Genomic DNA, 22941 nt, shown 5'->3' on the forward strand with positions numbered 1-22941 from the left:
CAAATGTTCTTTTGGCTGAATGGATACAACTTCCCACAGATAAACTCCTACATCTTGTGGGAAACCTTCCCAGGGGAGTGGTGGCTGTTAGGGTTCATTTACACTTGCTTCGGCTTTAACACATATTAGAGCTTCAACATGCTTTTTGATGTGTTTCTGATGCTTCTGTGATTCTTTAGTGATGCTTTTTTGAAGCTTTAATAAAGCTTGGCAAATTCCCTATGTGTGTTGATTTTTCTATTTGTTTTAAAGGGGCCCAGTAAACCCCCACTCAGCAGATCCCCACCTCATTATTACCCCTATTCAGCAGATCCACAGCTTATTCTCGTTCAGCAGATCCCCAGCTTTTTAGTACCCTCGTTCAGCAGATCCCCAGTTTAGGCCCCTTTCACATTTGTGCGACTTGTCCTGCGACTTGGGACTGCAAAATCGCATGACAAGCTGTACCCCAAGATTTCCAATGAGTACCATTCATATCTGTGCAACTTCAAGTGTAGTCCCTGTACTACTTTGGTCCGACTTTGGTGCAAGTTGACACAAGTTTACACAAGCATTCCCTAAAATCGCGGCAAAATCGTGTCAAAGTCGCGGTGTGAAAGGGGCCTTATTAGTACCCTCGTTCAGCAGTTCCCCAGCTAATTAGTACCCTCGTTCAGCAGATCCCCAGCTTGTGGGATATCCTTGTTAAGCAGTTCCCCAGCTTATTAGTATCCTCATTCAGCAGATCCCTTGCTCAGTAGTACCCCCAGCTCTGCTGACACCTCACTCGGCAAAGCAAACACAACGCATGAACTGGATTGTAAGATAACAATTTTATTTAGTGACAGACGTTTTGATTGGCATTCAGAACGCTTTCAAGAAACCGGTCAAATGGCACATTTTGAAGAAAGTGTAAACGAGCCTTTGAAGTCCCAAAGGGGGGGAATTACTGTCCTACGTTTTGGAATAAGATGTCCAATTAGCGCACTGAGTTGTCCACAAACTTTGGCCATAAAGTGTAACTAAGTAGATTACTAACAGCAGAGAAACTCGGTGCGAATTCATAAAAAGGTTTCAGACTGTAAAACGCCATTCTCTGCAGACATTGTACACATCTATGTGATTGGTTTGGCTTTGTGGTTGGTTCTTCTGGTTGTGGCTGTCAACTGTCACATCGGCCTCTTTCTATCAGATGCCTGCAGGAGGCCTACAGCTTCTCTAGGCATAAAGCTACCATTTCCTAGGAGTCATCAGAGCGTACAGAATTCTTTTCTTCCCTCTACACTCATACAATGAACATGCAAATTAATACCTGCTATACCCTTTTTTTCAAAGGAAATAATTACAGCTAGAAAAAGATGCTAATATTATATGAATAAAAAAAAAAAAAGGTTTTCAAAAGGCCTAAAAATTGCTTAAAGAGGAGCTCCAGGCTTCTTCAGAAAAAAAAAAAATCAAAAGTCAGCAGCTACAAATACTGTAGATGCAGACTTTTAATATTAAGGCCCTTACCCGTCCCACAATGCAGTGGTGTGCTCAGATGAGCTGATATTTCGGGTGCTGGCACCGCCATCTTGACTAAGGGAAACCAGCTGTGAAGCTTGCAGCTGGTTTCCTACTGCACATGAGCGAAGCACGCTGCGCTTTGTGAATAGGCCGGCTGCGGGGGAAGGGGCTGGATTTCCGGCACAGTTCGCCACGGCGCACTGAGCCAGAAGTGGGAGCGGGTACCTGTCAAAAACAGGTACCTGCTCCCCCCCAAAAGGTGCCAAATGTGGAGGCAGAGGGTGAGGAGGCATACAAGTGGAGCTTCCTCTTTTGGGTTGAGCTCTGCTTTAAATGTTTGCAAATGCTTACCATGTGTTCCCAGTTCAAATAAGGGAAACTCTTGGCTGCTACAAGAGCTTATGAACAATGGATAACCAAGGAATACTTTGGGCCTAAAACCGGCCATACATGGATTGAAATTCGGTTGGTTTGACAAGCACCGACCAAGATACGATCCATGTTTGGGCAGGCCGACTGTACCCAAGTCGATCCATCGATGATTTGGGTATAACCAGCCTGTTGGATTATTTACATGCAAATTACCGCAGGCGGCTTATAGCCACTAGCAGTAATCAATGTGTTCTGTTAGCTGGTAAGGCTCCCTGCGCCTTCCCACCAGCAGAACACAATAGTGCTGCGGAAGGCACTGAATGTGTTGATCGGGGAATCATGCCATTTTCAAATCATCTATGGGCTTCTTTAGACGGCCACCTTCTTTGGTGGGGAAGAGTTAGAACCTTTGTCAGGTGTTCACTACTTGTCTGTGCTGCCAATGGGGAGATCCCTCCTAAATTCCTGTGTGGTCACCGAGACAGGAAGTAAGGGGAAAGCCACCCACTAAAAACTTCATCCCATTTCTCTCCATAAAGTTTTGGATAAAGGTGTTCCACTTTTTGTGCTCAGGGGAGGCATTACTCCAACCTTTCCTGTAGATATTGGTCAAGCCATAAGCTAAATGCCTGCTTGGAATGCCCATGCTTATGCTGCCTAAGTAAATATAAGGGGTTTTACCGCGCTAGAGCGTGCAATAAACATATACAGCAGCAACAAACCACAGTGCAAAAAATGTATATAAATAAGTTGCGCTCATATACAGCGTGAGTGATCACAAAAAATTATTGAGCCCGGGTTCACACCTATGCGAATTAGATGCGGCTTACACCGCATCTAATTCGCAGGACATTTTAAAATACATTCATATGAATGCATCTGGTTCACATATGTGCGTTGCATTCGCACTGCGCATTGCACAAAAAACGTGTGCGTTTTTTGGGCATTGCGGTGCGAACTACAAGCCTATTATCTCCTATGGGAACGCATCTGATTCGCAGATGCATTGCGTTCTGAACAAGGAATTTCTACTTCTCCTCACTACACCTCCCCCTCTCCCCCCCTCCTCCCTCCCCCTCTCCCTGCTCTCTAATCCTGAGCAAAAAACGCAATGAATCCTTTGAACAGGAGATTTTTATCTCACCAGTGAAACCTGAGCTTCAATTCGCACCGCACAAGTGTGAAACAGGGCTAAATAAATGAAATAAAGTGAAATAAAGTGCAAGTGCAACACAAATATAAGTCTATAAGTAAAGACTCTGCATAAAAAGAAATGAAAAAAACCATATTGAGTCCACACATAAAGGATTCCAGTGTGAGAGGGGGTGATTTCAATGAGGTGATGAACTCCAGGTCACTTCCACCGTCACCAAGGAGATGGGGGTATCTTGAATAGAAAAAAAACACTTGATACGTGGGGACTCTTACCGGAACTGGTGGACCCCCTAAAGAGCAAAGTCATACAAGCCAGTAGACTTATCAACTGTAACATCCATCACTGAGCCCCGAATTTCCATTGGCGCGTCCCTGCCATCCCTCTCTCCGAGGGTCGAGAGAGGGACGGCGGGGACGCGCCGACGGAAATTCGGGGCTCAGTGATGGATGTTACAGTTGTCGATGATAAGTGATACAAGATTAGCTGCTTTGTGATGTGGGGCAGGAGACTAGATGCTTAGAAAATATAGTGAGTGCGCCCCCCCCTTTTTTTAGACGCGATTTCCCATTTTACAAGTTGGATATTGAGGAGGACTTCCAGCCACTGTCGGAGAGCTCCAGTGACAAGGAGGACCTATAGAACCTGCAGAAGGCCAAGTCTGCTGGCGTATATGACCTTGCTCTTTAGGGGGTCCACCAGTTCCGGTAAGAGTCCCCATCGAGTGAGGTTTTTCTATTCAAGATAGCCCCATCTCCTTGGTGATGGTGGAAGTGACCTGGAGTTCATCACCTCATTGAAATCACCCCCTCTCACACTGTGGATACCTTTATGTGTTGACTCAATATGCTTTTTTTTTTTATTTCTTTTTATGCAGAGTCTTTACTTATAGACTTATATTTATGCTGCCTAAGAGCTTTGTAAGAGGCTGCTTTGTGAGTTTCCAACACCCACCAGGAACCCCCCCAACTGCCAGGTCAACAAAACTGTACTGAGCTGCATTCGGTGGACACAGATTTGTATCTTGGTGGCCTGAATGCTGATCTGGCTACCACTACCAGGGAACAGACATAAAAGGCAACATGGTCTGAATTCCTTCTGCAACCAGTGCCTGTATTTACATTTCAAAAAGAGAGAGCATATTTCAGTGTATATCTATAAGAGGCACTAGATCTCCTATTATTAATATCCATTATTGGGAATGACCATCTCATTATTCAAGCTGACGTGCTTTGGTAAAGCTGCTCTCACATGTACCAGAGCACCCCCCCAAGAAACTGGGGGGGGGGGTGTCTGGGAAAAGTAAAAATATTTAGAAAGCAGTAAAGATGCCACACCAAAGGTTATAGAGTCCGGAATGTTTTTTTCCTTACATGATTAATGAAATGAGAGCCAACACCTTTTGGGGGTTGCAAAGGTTGCAAGGGTTGCAAGGGTTGCAAGGGTTGCAAGGGTTGCAAGGGTTCCCCCCCCCCCGTTCTTACAGGTTACAAACACATACATCATATTATGTAAACAATAGTCACAAAAGTCTATTAAAATTTTATGATGCATACAAAATGTTTTAATTAAGTAATACTAACAAGAATCAAAGGAACACTAAAACAAAAGGCTATAAAAAATTAATAGTTTGAATTATTTTATAACCTTTTTGTTAGTCTTCCTCTAATTGATCCTATTGTTTCTTAATTCCCTCACTTTAGAAGCATATTATAGTATTTAATTTATAGGCAGTTATTGTAACTGATTACACAATATGATGTATTTGTTAAAAACAACACTGAAGGACCCTTGCAACCCGCAGTTGGCATTCTCATTCCAATAAAGGGCATATTTCACTTTCTGTAAAAATTTAAAGTGATTGTAAGCCTATTTCTGACACTTGTTGCTTACAAGTTAAAAATCAGTATTTTTGCTAGAAAATTACTTAGAACCCCCAAACATTATAATATATTAAATGGCAGTCATTGCAATATTTTATGTCACATGGTATTTGCGCAGTAGTCTTTCAATTGCAATTTTTTGGGAAAAAATACACTTCACTGAATAATAAAAAAAAAAAAAAAAAAAAAAGGTAAAGTTAGCCCAATTTTTGTCTAACATGAAAGATGAGGTTACGCTGCGTAAATAGATATCCAACATGTTACGGTTGAAAATTGCGCACACTCTTGAAATGGCGACAAACTATGGTACTTAAAAAATCTCCAAAGGTGACGCTTTAAAAAATGTTAACATTTACCAGTTTAGAGTTACAGAGGAGGCGATCGCAGCGATACCTCAAATGTGTGATTTGAACACCGTTTACATTTGCAGGCGCGACTTACATATGAGTTTTCTTTGACGCGCAGGTACGGGGGGGAGGGGGATTACATTTTTTATTTCTTATTTTTATTATTAGAATTTTTTTTTTTTTTTTACAATGTCACTTTGAAAAAAAAAAATCTGATAACTTTTATTACTGTCATAAGGAATGTAAACATCCCTTGTGACAGTAGTAGGTGGTGACAGTTCCTCTTTATGGAAGGATCAGGGTGGGGGGGGGGGGGGGGTCTTTTTACCCCCTCCTTTGCATTTAAAAGTATTCAAAATCGTAATTTTTGTATACTGGAGGCTTCACCCCGGTACAACCACTTCCTGAAAGCGAAGTACAGGTACGTCGATTTGCGAGAAGTGGTTAAAAGCGGAGTTCCACCCATATAAAAGTCAGCAGCTACAAAAAGTGCAGCTGCTGACTTTTAAAAATCGGACACTCACCTGTCCCAGGGTCCTGCAATGCGGACAAACGAAACGCCGCTCCTCTCCCCCTCCTCTCTGCGGCGCCGGCATTGACACTGTGGGCGTCCGGCTGTGGCTTCACAGCCAGGCACGCACTTGCCATGCGCAAGCCACACTGCGACTGGTCGGGCAATCATCTGGGACCTGTGATGTGTCCCAGATGATTGCAGGGAGGGAGGGGGGAGAGGTGATCTTTCTTATGGTGCCACGGTGCTTCCGGAGGAAGTGAGAGCTGAAAAAGAGGGTATCTGCGCGCGCCCCCCCCAAAAAGTGACATGCCAAATTAGAGCTGCACAATTAATCGTTTAAAAAACGTGATCTCGATTCAACCCCCCTGACGATCTCTATTGCAGAGCTTGCCAATTCTTTCATATAACAAGTGGAGAGACTTATGTTCTCACTCAGCTGTCAAAAGAAAAAATCCGGGCAGTCTGCCACGTTTTTAACATGAAACATTTTAACTAACTTCCTTCTTAGATCAAACGGATAAACTTCTGTATGAAAAAATAATCCAGGCAGTCTGCAAGTTTTTAACAACGTGTAAATGCAGGAAGTTTAACCACTGGTTGTCAATTCACACAGGGACGACTTGTCAGGCGACCTAGTCGCCTGACAAGTCGCCTCCCGTTCTGTGCTATGGAACCGTTCTAAGGGGAGCGACGCAAGTCGCTCCGACTTAGAAAAAGGTTCCTGTACGACTTCGGGGGCGACTTGGGGCGACTTGCATAGACTTCTATACAGAAGTCGTTTTGCAAGTCGCCCGGGCAGTCGTTTGCAGGTCGCCTCGCTGAGGCGACCTGCAAGTCGTGTTGCCCCTGTGTGAATGGGGTCTTAAAAGTCTAAATCTTTTTCTGACACTTCTTTCTTAAGTTAAAATCAATATTTTTTGCTAGAAAATTACTTGGAACCCCCAAACATTATATATATTTTAGCAGAGACCCTAGGGAATAAAATGGCAATTGCTGCAATATTTTGTCACACTGTATTTGCCTAGCGGTCTTTCAAACTCAATTTTTGGGAAAAAATACACTCCAATGAATAGAAAAAAAAAACGAAACAGTAAAGTTAGCCCAATTTTTTAATTGTTTTAATGTGAAAGAGGATGTTACGCCGCGAGAATCACGAGAGAATCGTTATCCATCTTTTAAGCAAAAAAATCGTGACTCTCATTATGGCCAGAATCGTGCAGCTCTATGTCAAATGTGGCATGTCAGGGGGTCACCTGCACTTAAAGCGGAAGTTCTATTTTTGGGTGGAACTCCGCTTTACGATAACAAACAGGTTTATACGTACCTATGGTGTGCAATGGAATTGCAGAGAGTGGCCCCAAACCCCCTCTACTTAAGTGCCCCGCCGGCGCTTCTGGCTCCTCCCCTCCACTGAGTGCCCCCCCCAGAAAGCTGCACTAGTGCAGGCTTTAAACACTGTAGGACTTGGTTCCACCCTCTGCTCCTTCATCACTGGCTTGACAACAGCTTGGGCCAATGGATGGAAGGGAGGGGAGAATAGAGCAGCAGACGTGCACAGGGCTGGATCAGATGAGGGCTCAGGTAAGTAAAAAAAGAGAAGGAAGAGGAGGAGGGGGGTGGGGGCAATACTGATGTTAAAACATTTTTTTACTTTAATGCAAGAAATGCATTACGGTATAATGTTTAGGCTTTATAACCACTTTAATAAAGATGTTTCATACATGAAAAAGAAAAAACTAAGCACGTATTAATTGTTTGCACTGGAGCCCGAAGAGCATTACAGTTACATTGTCGCAATCTTGCCCGTGCCTGGACTGGCATCCATCTCAGCCTCTCACTGAGCCCCTGAGAGCCTGAGCCGGCCGCTCCTGCCCCCTCCACAGCCCAGCGCTCCAGTGGGGGGGGGGGGGGTGGCGCAGAACAGAGAGCTGTTGCAATCTTGCCCAAGCCTGGACTGGCTCTGTCTTGTCAGCTGACGGCGGGTCCGCTGTCTGCTGAAAACGGGTCACAGAACGAACAGCACTCATGTGATCTCTGCTCAGGGAGCTCCCAGAGCCAAGCGATCGGTGGCGATAGATCGCTCGGTTCTCAGTGTTAGAGCCAACGGTGGACAGATGCTGCATCCACCTAGGTAAGTATGATTCTGGAAAAAAACAACCAAATAACTCCTCTTTTAATTATTATTATTATTATAATAATAATACAGGATTTATATAGCGCTTTACTACATAAGGGTGGACAGTACAGTTACAAAACAATTTAATACAGTAGGAAGCAGAGGGCCCTGCTCGGTGTACAATCTATCATTAAAAACAGTTCTAAACTTCATGACCATTGAAGAGAGGATATGACAGCTACACTTGTGCTCATAAGTTTACATACCCTGGCAGAATTTATGATTTCTTGCAAATTTTTCAAAGAATATGAATGATAACACAAAAACTTTTCTTTCCCTTATGATTAGTGTTTGGCTGAAGCCATTTATTATCAATCAACTGTGTTTACTTTTTTTTTTTTAAATCATAATCAGAACAGAAACTACCCAGCTGACCCTGATCAAAAGTTTACGTACCCCAGTTCTTAATATCGTGTATTGTCCCTGTTAACATCAATGACAGCTTGAAGTCTTTTGTGGTATATGTGGATGAGGGTCTCTTTATCTTCTCAGATGGTAAAGCTGCCCATTCCTCTTGGCAAAAAGCCTCCAGTTCCTGTAAATTCTTGGGCTATCTTGCATGAACTGTACATTTGAGATCTCCCCAGAGTGGCTCAGTGATATTGAGGTCAGGAGAATGAGATGGCCACTCCAGAACCTTCACTTTATTCTGCTGTAGCCAATGACAGGTCGACTTGGCCTTGTGTTTTGGATCATTGTCACGTTGGAATGTCCAAGTACGTCCCATGCGCAGCTTCCTGGCTGATGAATGCAAATGTTCCTCCAGTATTTTTTGATAACATACTGCATTCACTTTGCCACTAATTTTGACCAAATTTCCTGTGCCTTTGTAGCTCACACATCCCCAAAACATCAGTGATCCACCTCCGGGTTTCACAGTAGGAATGGTGTACCTTTCATCATAGGCCTTGTTGACTCCTCTCCAAATGTAGTGTTTATGGTTGTGGCCAAAAAGCTCAATTTTGGTCTCATCACTCCAAATTACTTTGTGCCAGAAGGTTTGAGGCTTGTGGCATTTGCATAGTAATGGCTTTCTCCTGGCAACTTGAGCATGCAACCCATCTTTCTTCAAGTGCCTTATTGTGCATCTTGAAACAGCCACACCACGTTTTCAGAGAGTCCTGTATTTCACCTGAAGTTATTTGTGGGTTTTTCTTTGCATCCCAAACAATTTTCCTGGCAGTTGTGGCTGAAATTTTAGTTGGTCTACCTGACCATGGTTTGGTTTCAACAGAACCCCTCATTTTCCACTTCTTGATTAGAGTTTGAACACTGCTGATTGGCATTCTCAATTCCTTGGATATCTTTTTATATCCCTTTAATGTTTTATACAGTTCAACTACCTTTTCCCGCAGATCCTTTGAGAATTCTTTTGCTTTCCCCATGACTCAGAATCCAGAATTGTCAGTGCAGCACTGGATGAAAGATGCAAGGGTCTGTCAGGAGTCCAGAAACTCATTGACCCTTTATACACACACACTAATTACAAGCAAACAGATCACAGGTGAGGATGGTTACCTTTAATAGCCATTCAAACCCCTTTGTGTCAACTTGTGTGCATGTTATCAGGCCAAAATCACCAGGGTATGTAAACTTTTGATCAGGGTCATTTGGGTAGTTTCTGTTGTCATTATGATTTAAAAAGAGTAAACACAGTTGATTGATAATAAATGGCTTCAGCCAAACACTAACCATAAGTGAAAGAAAAGTTTTTGTGTTATCCTTCATATTCTCTGAAAAATGACCAAGAAATCATACATTCTGCCAGGGTATGTAAAATTATGAGCACAACCGTATATAGTGGAGACGGCTGCCAAGATAGGGTGAGCACCTGTGTTAACATCTGTGCTTTATTTGTGAACACAGAGGACCACAATAGGAACGAGAAGTTGAAGCTGCAGAACTTACTCACTGACCTCCAGCTTAGTTTTTGGTTGCACCTGAAGATCGAGGTCCGTAAAGTTCCCCATTGTCCACTCCACCTGAATGCTGCCTCTATCTTCTTCTTTCACACGGAACTCGAGCTGGAAAAACAGGAATGGGTTAAATAACATGTAAACACTACTTGCAGCCCTGAACGGCTGTACACACATCACATGACAACGATTACACAGGTAAAGTGGTCTAATGAGACTGGTACAAGTACACTTCTGACTAATGTGTCCTAGGAGCTTTTGGCTGAATGCCTCGTCTGCCACATTCACACAACTGGCTGCTTCAATTAACAGGCGGTCAGCCATACAAGAGTAAAAAAAAAAAAAAAAAAATAAATAAAATCACTGTGCACAATCCATCCCTCTCACTGTGCACAAGAGCAGCGCTGCTCTCTCTATCCTCCCCACATGGCAGATTGACATCAGCGGAGCCGTTTCTTCAGTTACTTCCAGGTTTCCAGGCCTAGGAATATTGTCCCTTTCATGATTAAGACTATTTTTGAAATTTGGTGTTTACAAGTTAAAATCCATATTTTTTTGCTAGAAAATTACTTAGAACCCCCAAACATTATATATATATATTTTAGCAGAGAATCTAGAGAATAAAACGGCGATTGTTGCAATATTTTATGTCACACGGTATTTGTGCAGCGGTGTTTTAAACGCAAGTTTTTGGGAAAAGGGACACTTTCATGAATTTAAAAAAAAAAACAAACAGTAAAGTTACCCCAATTTTTTTGTATAATGTGAAAGATGATGTTACGTCGAGTAAATAGATACCAAACATGTCACGCTTTATAATTGCACGCACTCGTGGAATGGCGACAAACTACGGTACCTAAGAATTTCCACAGACGACGCTTTAAATTTTTTTTACGGTTACCAGGTTAGACTTACAGAGGAGGTCGGTTATTAGAATTATTGCTCTCACTCTGACGATCGCGGCGATACCTCACATGTGTGATTTGAACACCGTTTACATATGCGGGGGCGCGACTTCCGTATGCGTTTTCTTTGCTGCGAGAGCTCGCAGGGACGGGGGCGCTTTAAAAAGTTTTTTTTTTTTTCTTATTGTATTTATTTTTATATTTATAAATTGTGTTTAAAAAAAAAAAAAAATTTGATGACTTTTATTGCTGTCACAAAGGATGTAAACATCCCTTGTGACAGTAATAGGTGGTGACAGGTACTCTTTATGGAGGGATGGGGGGTCTAAAAGACCCCCCATCCCTCCTTTACACTTCAAAGTATTCAGATCGCCGAAAACGGCGATTCTGAATACTGTGTATTTTTTTTTTAAAACCGGCGCCATTGGCAGCCGAGTAAACGGGAAGTGACGTCATGACGTCGCTTCCGTGTTTACGATTAGGAGGCTGGAACGAAGCCGCCCACAGCTTCGTTCCAGCCTGCCCCCAGCCGCCGGAGGCAGCCGATTGGTCATCGAGCCTCCTGATGGAACGGGAGGCCCGGTAAGAGCGGCGGGACATCCCGCTCCTTCGGTATAACAGCCGAGCGGCTTTTAGCCGCATCGGTTGTTATACCAGGAAAGCCAATCGCCGGCTCTAAAAAAACAGTACCGGGATGATGCCTCCAGCTGCGGGCATCATCCCGGTATAACCCCCGAAAGCCGAGTACGCACATCTGCGTACGCTCGGCGGGAAGGGGTTAAGTCATACATGCCCAGGTATCTTTGTATCTTCAGGAGGAGGGGGTTTCTCTGCGCTGATAATCAGTGCTCACTAGTGATCATCAGTGCTGCCCATCAATACACATCAGTGCCACCTATCAATGCACATTCATGCTGCCTATCAGTGCTCATTCATGCTGCCTATCAGTGCTCATTCATGCTGCCTATCAGTGCCACCTCATCAGCACACACCAGTGAAGGAGAAAAAAAATTACTTTACAAAATTTTATAGCAGAAAGCGAAGAAAAGCTTTTTTTATATTTATTTATTTTTTTCAAATTTTCTGTTTTTTTTATTTGCTTAGCAAAAAATAACCCCCCCCCCCCCCCCCAGTGGTGATTAAATACCACCAAAAGAAAGCTCTGCCTATCTCAAAAAAAAAAGAAAAAAGAAAATGATAAAAATTTAGTTTGGGTACAGTGTTGCATGACCGCGCAATTGTCATTCAAAGTGCGACAGCGCTGAAAATTGGGCTGGGCAGGAAGGGGGTGAAAGTGCCCTGTAGGGGAGTGTTTAAGGAAGAAAAAAAAAAAAAAAAAAACGAGGCTGCACCCCGGTGACCTTTGACCTCTTCTGTGTCGTTCAGGTAGATCACCACCTCTCCAGGCCTGCCTGCCCCGATTTACAGTAAGGGATGGAAGAGCACAGGGCATACTACTGTCTGCCAGGGTAGATATAAATCAATTCTTAAAAAAAAAAAAAAAAAAAAAAAAGGATTTTTTGATTTAAATTGATTTTTTTTTTTTTTTTTTTTATCAAAATTATTTTAATAAAATGCTTTTGGAGTAAAAATCTATCTAAAGATAGTTTTCCACATGAATAATTTAGTTTATTCAGCATGAAATAGATCTTATTGATGTACCATGAGGCTGTATATTTTGCAATATTGACATTTTTGGTAAACTCATTCAATGAGTCCAAGCTCTGCAACCTGAGATAACATGCACTGCATTGATGCATTCACACAATGTCACAGTAACCATGAGATAAAACAAAGTTCAGGAATATTCCTTTATTCCATTGTTTTGCAAATCTATGTACACTACAAACTGTATGACTGAATCAGTTCTGATATTGCAGTTTTACTAACCTGACAACTTATTATTCTAAATAGGAAACCTTTATTTGGTTTGCAAATAATGAAGATTCTAACTACCAACAAGAATAAGTCCTTACATTTAAAGAGCACCTGTCATTTCAGATCCATCATGGCAGCGCCTGTTAGCGGACATCCAGTCACCTGCTGCCGCCACGTCCCTCACCTTGTTGTGTCACCGCCGCTTCACCAGCCGTCCCATTAAAGTGAATGGGACTGTCGGTGAGTCAATAGCGGGTCAGAGGAGGAGGAGCCACTGCGGGACAGAGATGACAGCTGCTCTTTAAAAATTATGATTTAAAGCGGGATTCCCACCAGCGAAAATTTTTTTTAAAGTCAGCAGCTACAAACACTGCTGACTTTAAATAAGTAGACTTACCTGTCCTGGGTGCCTGCGATGTCGGCCGCCCGAGGCCGACTCGTCCCTCGGCTCTGGGGTCCCGGCACCGCCATCCTAACTAAGGGAAACAGGCAGTGGAGCCTTGCGGCTTCGCTGGCAGTTTCCTACTGCGCACGCGCAAGCGGCGCAGCGATCTGTGAATGGCCCCGTGGTTTTCTGGGAACACACACAGTTCCCAGAAGGCAACGGGGCCGCTCACCGAGGAGCAGGACACGCCGCGGAATAGGAAGAGGCAGATTACGAAGACTGCCTAGCAACAAGGCTTCAGGTAAGTTTAAAAAAAAATTTTTTCTAATTTTTTTTTTTTTTTATTCTTTTAAAGATTTTTCATGCGATTTTTTATTTTAGGGTGGCCCTCCACTTTAAATTGAGTTGTTTTAAAATCGAGCCTTTTTACTAGTGATTTAAATCAAACCCACGCTGCTGGCTGCTTTTACTTTCATAAGCACAATTGTTATTGAAGCGTTTCCCCAGCCCGGCGATAATGGAGGATTTTCCATGTCATGAACTCGGGGACATTCCAGGGGTGGAGCACAGAGGAGAAAAATTCCTGAACATAACACAGCGGGGGAGGAGAACACAACTCCTATGGGGTCTCAAAGTGAAATGCTTTGGTCTAAAGAAGAGCTCCGCCAAAACCACAGGAGAGGAGTGTGAGGCCGGTGTGTAAAAGAGGCACTTTTTATTCTTTTAACATTTCCCATAAACACCCCGCACCCTGGGACATTCATTTCTGGAGCCACAGTCCTCATGGGGCTTTCTGAAATGTACCAACGTCTCCAACACCTGAAGTGTATCTAAATGGGAATGAATATACATACACTTAACCCCCCCCCCCCCCCCACCTGAACCTCTTTCCATCCAAGTAAAGGGGAACTAAAATGGCTTTGGGTTGGTTTTTTTATTTTCTTTAATCCAATGAATGTTTTTTATGTTTCTTTTAACCATGCGCCACCCAGGCCACTTCTGGCATTTGTCTCCTACATGTAAAAATCATATTTTTTTTGCTAGAAAACCACTCAGAACCACCAAACATTAATAAATATATATATATATACACATATATACACACACATACATACACACACACACACACACACACACACACACACATATACATACATACATACACACACACACACATACATACATACATACATATATACACACACACATACATACATACATATATACACACACACACACACACACACACATTTATATATATATTTTTTTTAGCAGAGACCCTAGGAGTCACACGGTATTTGTGTAGCAATTTTTTAAAGGTCCTTTTTTTGGAAAAAAAAAAAAAAAACACTTGCATGAATTTAAAAAACACAATATTTTCCCCATTTTTTTTTTGTAAAATGTGAAAGGTGATGTTACACAGAGTAAATTGACACCAAACATGTCACGCTTTAAAATGGCACACACTCGTGGAGTGGCGTCAAACTACAGTACTTAACATCTCTATAGGCAAAGTTTTAAAATTTCTACAGGTTACCAGTTTAGAGTTGCAGAGGAGGTCTTGTGCTAGAATTATTGCTCTCGCTCTAACGGTTGCAGCGATACCTCACGTAGATATGCATTTGCTTCTGCATGCAAGCACGCGGAGATTGAGGCTTTTTATTTATTTATTTCTTTTTCTACACTTTACGTTTAATTTTTTTTTTTGATCACTTTTATTCCTTTTACAAAGAATGTAAACATCCCTTGTAATAGGAATAGGGCATGACAGATCCTCTTTACAGAGAGATCTGGGTTCTGTAAGTCCCCACATCTCTCCTCTATGCAGGAAAGCCTAAAAAAAAATTTAAAAAAATAACAAATAAAAAAAAATGCTCTCAGGCTTTCCAGCAAAAAAATAAATAAAAATGGCAGTGTTTGCATCTGACGTCGTTTTCGGCTTCCGAGGGTCATAGAGATGGCCAGGGTCCAGCTGGTCCACAGCCAGCTATATTGTAAACCACCGCCGGCGCCATTCCCCGGCTCCCTGATCACTCGGGCGAGCCCAGAGAAGCACCGGAGGGGGTGGGGGGGTGGGGGGCACCTACCTCTCCCGCCACCTGTAAAAGCAAGATGGCTTTTACAATGTAGGGAATTGTCAGCTGAAAAAGAGAATATCTGGGTGATGCCTGTAGCTGCACCCATCATCCAGATATCTCCACTCAAAGTAAATGACGTCATATGATGTCTACCCGGGGGAAGTGGTTAAACATACATAGAATGAGGGGAAAAAAGTATTTGATAACTTTTTTTAAAATGCGTTTTTCTGGATATTTTTGTTGTTATTCTGTCTCACTGTTAAAATAAACCTATAATTAACCACTTCAGGACTGCCGCACGCCGATATACGTCCTAAGTTTGATCTTTGTTATGGCAGCAGCTAGCTGCCATAACCCCGGTATCCCCTTCTTCGGCCGGCGGTCCGGTTTCTGATAATAGTGGTCGATTCACCGCGAGATCACTTTTATCTGTGGCAGGAGAGGGGGCCCCCCCCTCACCATGATCTGTCGCTTACCAGAGCCGTCAGCAGCGGTGGAGGCAATCGGATGCTTCTCCTTCCTGGGTATGGGGACGAGTGAGGGGAAGATGGCTCCCACCCGTCTCCATACCATTGCAGGGCGGAAGCGACGTCAAAACTTCACTTCCGCCCATAGCTCTTAAAAGGTCCATATTTTTTTTTTTTTTAAAATGACAAAATGTATTTATTTTTTTTATTGCATTTTAGTGTAAATATGAGATCTGAGGTCTTTTTGACCCCCAGATCTCATATTTAAGAGGTCCTGTCATGCTTTTTTTCTATTACAAGGGATGTTTATATTCCTTGTAATAGGAAAAAAAGTGACACATTTTTTTTTTTTTAAAAAAGAACAGTGTAAAAATAAAAAATAGGTAAAATAAATAAGAAAACAAAATTTTTTAAACGCACCCCGTCCCGCCGAGCTCGTGTGCAGAAGCGAACGCATACGTGAGTAGCGCCTGCATATGAAAACTTTGTTCTAACCACACATGTGTGGCATCGTCGCGACATATATGTAAGTATTCCACATCATTTTCTTTGATATTATTAGGCTTCAAACTACACTGTTGATGCCGATATTATAATAAATTATATATACGTATATATTTGTGTTACAGATACAACAATAGTACACCCTTCTATGAATTTCCCCTGAAGAAGGAAAAGTACACTTCAATGCGATTTTCCGAAACATGTCGGGATAGAAGCTGTGCAATTCAAACTGAGTTTAACTCGTCTTGAGCAAGACTTTGGATTACCAGCTTTGGGTGATACATATATATGCGTAACAAACTTCTATGTTTATCATTGATGCACTTTTGTATTGTATTTGACTTAAAATTTCTCCTACAATTTTATATTTTTGTATATTAATAAAGTTGGCATTTCTTTTTGCCTTTTATACTCATCTACTCTTTTGATATATATATTTTTTCCTGTCCTCAAAAGTCCAAGGGGGCGTCCATTGAATGCATTTTTATGCATTCCCTTTTCTGCAATGCTATTTAGGTTGTTGGCAGGCTAGCACACCACCAGTTCTTATTATTCATATGTTTTGTTTACTGTTGTCTTATTTTTTCTAGTTCAAAAAAAAGTTAGCTTGCAAGACCTCTGCGCAAATACAGTGTGACAGAAAGTTTACAACGACCGCCAAGTAATTTTCTAGCAAAAAAAAAAAAAAGTTTTTAACTTGTAAACAACAAATCTCAGAAAGAGGCTCGGTCCTTAAGTGGTTAAAATTATAGACCGATCATTTCAAATGTACAAAATCATCAGGGGATCAAATACTTTTTCCCCCTCACTGTACATATATAAAACAATATGGTATTATATATAACCACTAACAAAACGTCTGTCTGTTCCTTGAATGGGTTCTCTGCAGTGGTAGAGAGCACTGAAGTCAATGTACATATTTGCCGGCACACCACAGATCATCAGGTGTCATCTGATCACATCACAAAAGCACATAGTGCAACACTTCAGAGCCGCACAGGACCCCTTCGTCAGGCATGTGATTACAAAGGGGTCCTTCACGGCTTTGAAACGTTGCACTATGGCCTTGGTGATCTGACCATTCTTCAGTAAAGCTTTTAGGAGGACACTTGATGATCTGTGGTGTGTTGGCAATAATGTACATTGACTTGTGAGGTCTTCAGTCTCCTGCTAGCTGTTGCTGGAGCACTCGCTACCTCTGAGCCCATTCCAGGAACCAGTGCAATGGGAATATTGACATTATCTAGAGCACATGTGTCAAACGCAAGGCCCACAGGCCAAATCCGGGCCACCAGGACATTTCATGTGGCCCTCGCTCCTCTCCTGCAGCTGCGGCACCCCCTCTTGTCTCTGACCCCACCTTGTCTCAGCAGTTCTCAGCAGAGAGGATGACAGAATTCCTCTTACAGAATCTGCATCTCCCTGCAGCTTTAGCACTCCCTCGTCTCTGCCTCCCCTGGTCTTAGCATACAGCTGACTCCAGCCCTCCTCTGGTCCTCCTCCAGACCTTGCACTTTCTGCTTTGAAGCTCCGTCCCCAGCTTCTTCCTGGCAGCAGCATAAGGTAAGGGGGGTGCACTGTGATGAAAGGCAGGGTGGGGGACTCTTGACCTCTGATAAGGGGGCTCTTGACATCTTATGCAGGGGGGTGGACATCTACTTATAATTATTATGAGAATAATACAATTATGTGCCAGTTGAAAGTAATAACAAAACTAATTTTGCAATACATTGTACACTTGAATATCTGCCTGCCATTATATTTCCTAGACTTCGAATTTCAGGGATAGGTATTAAGTTATGAAATTGATCTAGAGAGTACAGAAGTTTGCACTGATATAGTGGCGGCGAGTGCTTAGGTATGCATTGGCGCTGTGTAAGCGATCGCTGGGGTGGGCGATGGTGTAGTAGCAGGTAAAGTGGTGACATGTGAAAGAAGTGGTGAGAAGGATGTGGGCCAGGCACAGTGGTGAAAGTGCAGATGTGGTGCGGGGGGGACAGGTGATTGGGGTCAGCAGCGATGGTGCAAGTGTGGGGTTAGGTTTTAGGCATGGTAGTGAACACGGGAATACAGGCACAGTGGTGACAAAGGGAAGGTGAGGTTGTGAAGGTTTCCACATATAAACCTACACAAATCTGCAGCAGCTTTTAGGGCCCAAACTGTGCTAGAAAGCCTGGCTGTTCTGATTGGGTATATCTTTGGCAATGCCAGGTAGTGCCAACGCTTACCCACCCCTGCCTTCCACATACACTTCTGTTGTCCATTGAGGCAGCCCATTATAGCTGTGGTCCAATAGGTATGTAAGGGAGGGCAGGTTCAGACAAGGCCAGAAAGTACAAAACAGCCAAGTGTTTGGGCCCAGTGGAGACCCTATAAGGTGCTACAAAGCCAACACTTTCAATACTTTCAACACTTTTGACCCATATGCCCAGTGGTTCTCAACCTCAGTCCTCAAGTACCCCCAACGGGCCATGTTTTGCAAACTTCACTTACAGTGAGGGGAAAAAATTATTTGATCCCCTGCTGATTTTGTACATTTACCCACTGACAAAGAAATGAACAGTCTATAATTTTAACGGTTAGTTTATTTTAACAGTGAGAGACAGAACATAAAAATCCAGAAAAACGCATTTAAAAACAGTTATAAATTGATTTGCATATTAATGAGTGAAATAAGTATTTGATCCCCTATCGCTCAGCAAGATTACTGTCTCCCAGGTGTCTTCTATACAGGTAACGAGCTGAGACTAGGAGCACTCTCTTAAAGGGGGTGCCCCTAATCTCAACTTGTTACCTGTATAAAAAAAAAAAAGACACCTGTCCACAGAAGCAATCAGATTCCAATCTCTCCACCATGGCCAAGACCAAAGAGTGGTCCAAGGATGTCAAGGACAAGATTGTAGACCTACACAAGGCTGGAATGGGCTACAAGACCAAAGAGCGGTCCAAGGATGTCAAGGACAAGATTGTAGACCTACACAAGGCTGGAATGGGCTACAAGACCAAAGAGCGGTCCAAGGATGTCGGGGACATGATTGTAGACCTACACAAGGCTGGAATGGGCTGCAAGACCATCGCCAAGCAGCTTGGTGAGAAGGTGACAACAGTTGGTGCGATTATTCGCAAATGGAAGAAACACAAAATTTCTGTCAATCTTCCTCAGTCTGGGGCTCCATGGAAGATCTCACCTCGTGGAGTTTCAATGATCGTGAGAACGGTGAGGAATCAGCCCAGAACTACACAGGAGAATCTTGTCAATGATCTGAAGGCAGCTGGGACCATAGTCACCAAGAAAACAATTGGTAACACACTACGCCGTGAAGGACTGAAATCCTGCAGCACCCACAAGGTCACGCTGCTCAAGAAAGCACATGTACAGGCCCGTCCGAAGTTTGCTAATGAACATCTAAATGATTCAGAGGAGAACTGGGTGAAAGTGTTGTGGTCAGATGAGACCAAAATCGAGCTCTTTGGCATCAACTCAACTCGCTGTGTTTAGATATTAGAAGGAATGCGGCTTATAACCCTAAGAACACCATCCCACCGCCAAATATGGAGGTGGAAACATTATGCTTTGGTAATGTTTTTCTGCTAAGGGAATAGAATAACTTCACTGCATCAAAGGGATGATGGACGGGGCCATGTACCGTCAAATCTTGGGTGAGAACCTCCCTCAGCCAGGGTATTGAAAATGGATCACGGATGGGTATTCCCAGAATGACAATGACCCAAAACACACAGCCAAGGCAACAAAGGAGTGGCTCAGGAAGAAGCACATAGAAGGTCCTAGAGTGGCCTAGCCAGTCTCCAGACCATAATCTCATAGAAAATATGTGGAGGGAGATGAAGGTTTTCAGTTACCAAATGTCAGCCTCAAAACCATATTGATTTGGAGAGGATCTGCAAAGAGGAGTGGGACAAAATTCCTCCGGAGATGTGTGCAAACCAGGTGGCCAACTACAAGAAACATCTGACCTCTGTTATTGCTAACAAGGGTTTTGCCACCAAGTACTAAGTCATGTTTTGTGAAGGGGTCAAATACTTATTTCACTCATTAAAATGCAAATCAATTCATAAATTTTTTGAAATGCGTTTTTATGGATACTTTTATTGTTATTCTGTCTCACTGTTAAAATAAACCGACCATTAAAATTATAGACTGATCATTTGTCAGTGGGCAAACGCACAAAATCAGCAGGGGATCAAATACTTTCCCCCCTCACTGTAGATAAAATAGTTCTTAGTGCCGGTGCAAACTACAGCGACTTGGGATCCGACTTGTCAGACCTCAAGTCGCTGGACATAAGAAATTCCATTGACGTGAATGAGAGCCATCTTTATGTACACTATTGAAGTTGCTCCAACTTCAGAAAAGGTTCCTGTACTACTTCAAGGCAACTTCTAGGCAACTTGTACCCATAGATTTCAATGGAAGTTGCCTAGAAGTCAGATCTCCATCTATATTGAAGCGACTTTACAGGAAAAAGAAAATAATTTACCCAGGTATCTCCCACGTTTACCCAGGCAACCCCCTCCCTCCCACAGAGCTGATTATTTTGTTATTAGCCACAGCCAAAGTCGCCTGTCCTGGAGGCAACTTTAGGTCGTGTTGTAAGTTGCGCAAAGTTGTGCTGAAGTCGCCTCCAAATCGCCTTGCAAAGTCGCGCTGTAAGTAGGGATGCCCCTGTGTGAACCGGCACTTATCAATACCATGTCATTGATGTTGATTTAAAGCAGCTGTGCAAAGTAAAGGAAAAACCTGAAAACATGGCCCGTTGGGGGTACTAGAGGACTGAGGTTGAGAATCACTGCTATAGCCAGCACTATGTACCCACAGGCAGCACATACAGGATAAAGGATTCCCAGAGTATTATGGCTTATCTAAAGAGACACCACAGCACTTGTACCAAGCCCCATTTTTTGGGGGGGGGGGGTTGAAACTTTTTGGTCTGAAAAAGGGATGAGTCACTGTGTTGGGTCATTCTGAGCATGGTAGCGCTGGCCCTGTGTGTACAGATTGGAAAACCGCTCAGTTCACCATTGGTCAGGCTGCACCCCATCTGACATGTGCCAAAACGGAAAAGTGCAGTTTAAACATGGCTTAGCTTGCCTATTATTATTTTCAAATAAAATAAATGAATAAGCGTGGACTTACATTTATGAGAAGCGGGGTGATGCGCACACTGTAAACCTGGCACCCGGAGTTGGCGGGGACGGTGCGGGTAACTCGTACTGCAAACTGTATAGCCTCCCCTACCAAGCAACATGACACAACCTGGAAAAAGAAGAGAAAACTAAAAGTTAGGCAAAGAATTTCTCCTCCTATTAGCCTTGTGCGAGTTTGCACTATTAATAATGCAATTAAAAAAAGAAGAGGGTTTATTACTACTTTAAGTTAATCTTTAAAGTTAGCATCAAAAATATAACAAACACAAAAACGTAAAAAATAAAATAAATCCTTTAAACCTGAACTCCAGGTGTGATATGTATTGTATACTTTCATTGGGTCAGCTTGGCACGATGTACAGCAAGTAGCAATATTCCCATATTAGAGCTGCACGATTCGGGATAAAACGAGAATCACAATATTTTTGCTTAGAATAAAGATCACGATTCTGAAGAACATTTTCATTTTTTAGGAACGGCTTTATATCAGGAAATGTGACCCCCTCCCCAAGTGCCCATCTCAAAAGGTACCAAGCCAGGAGTGATAGAGTACACATTAGTGACAACAGGTAGCGGGACGACAAGCAACCATGACTAATTTATACATTAAGAATTATGCTTCAAATCAGTGGCGGTCCGTCCATAAAGGGCGCCGTCCCCCTAATCCATGCACCCGGCCCCTGATCTACATGCAGTTTGCCGGCCGCATGGATTCCAATGGGGTTTTTTTTTTTTTGAAGCACATGACTAGAGTCTGAGGCTCTAATTGGCTTTAAAAAAAGGGTGGCCTCGGGGCGCAGAGCAGTGTACCCTGAGCCTACCCAGTTTTGTAACAATAGCAAATTAATATTCGCTATTGTCTTCCCGATTTTCCTCCCAGCCAATCAGCAAGCGGGTCCTGAGACCCGATTGGCCATGAGTCTTGACTCCCTGGCCAATCGGGTCTCAGGATACACTTCCTGTTCAGTTGGGAGGAGAAGCAATGGCCCCGGCTCTTCCATTCCCCTTGCCTCCTAAGGTAAGGTCCGCCTGTCTCCCGCGGGGGGTGCTGCCATCCATACGTGTCAGGGAGGAGGGGTCACCTCCCTTCCAAATATTTAGCACCAGCCACCACTGGCTTCAGCATTAAATTTACATATACACAAACTTGTATAGAGGATTAATTAGTTAATTGGTAAAAACCTATATAGGGAGCTCTTCCCTTATGGTGTGGGTATGATGTAATAAAGGAGGTCACGTCACCGAAACGCATTGTCATAGCAATCCCAGTGTGCAGACATCTAGAGTCTACCTCTCCCTGTGTCCCGGTCTGCTTTAATCACCACGTGGTTCCGGCTGGTCCTGGCGCATGCGCAGTAGAGCGGGAACGCCGGAGCGGTGTCCTGGCAGTTTACCGCGGTCATCGGGTCTCTCAGCTCACAGATTTCCCTTACATCTTACAGAGACGGCCCAGGACAGCAGGATTCACTTATAAAACACGCCGTTTCATTGCCTTTTAAATTTGAGTGCATTAGCTGCAAGTGTTTTTATTCCGGTCTGAATAAACAGCATTATACCAGGGCGGATTGTTTTGTTTTCTGAATCATAGAAAGGTTGGATTAAAGTGATTGTAAAGTCTTGTTTTTTTTTTTTTCCTTTAAATAACAAACATGTTATACTTACCTTCTCTGTGCAGTTGGTGTTGCACAGAGCAGCCCCGATCCTCCTCTTCT

At 43.1% G+C, this 22941-nt stretch overlaps 1 protein-coding gene across 2 annotated transcripts in view; it reads right to left on the bottom strand.

The window, feature by feature from the left end:
- Window positions 1-22941, bottom strand: part of C2CD2 (C2 calcium dependent domain containing 2) — a 205891-nt gene that overhangs the window by 102290 nt on the left and 80660 nt on the right. For both annotated transcript variants that reach the window (XM_073617265.1, XM_073617266.1), the window contains exons 4-5: window positions 21219-21338; window positions 9847-9954 (exon numbers count right to left, since the gene is read on the bottom strand). In XM_073617265.1, coding sequence (XP_073473366.1) covers window positions 9847-9954; window positions 21219-21338 — 228 coding nt within the window. The remainder of the gene's footprint in view (window positions 1-9846; window positions 9955-21218; window positions 21339-22941) is intronic.

Source organism: Aquarana catesbeiana, linkage group LG02 (genome assembly GCF_042186555.1).
Source record: "Aquarana catesbeiana isolate 2022-GZ linkage group LG02, ASM4218655v1, whole genome shotgun sequence".
Taxonomy (NCBI): Eukaryota; Metazoa; Chordata; class Amphibia; order Anura; family Ranidae; genus Aquarana; species Aquarana catesbeiana.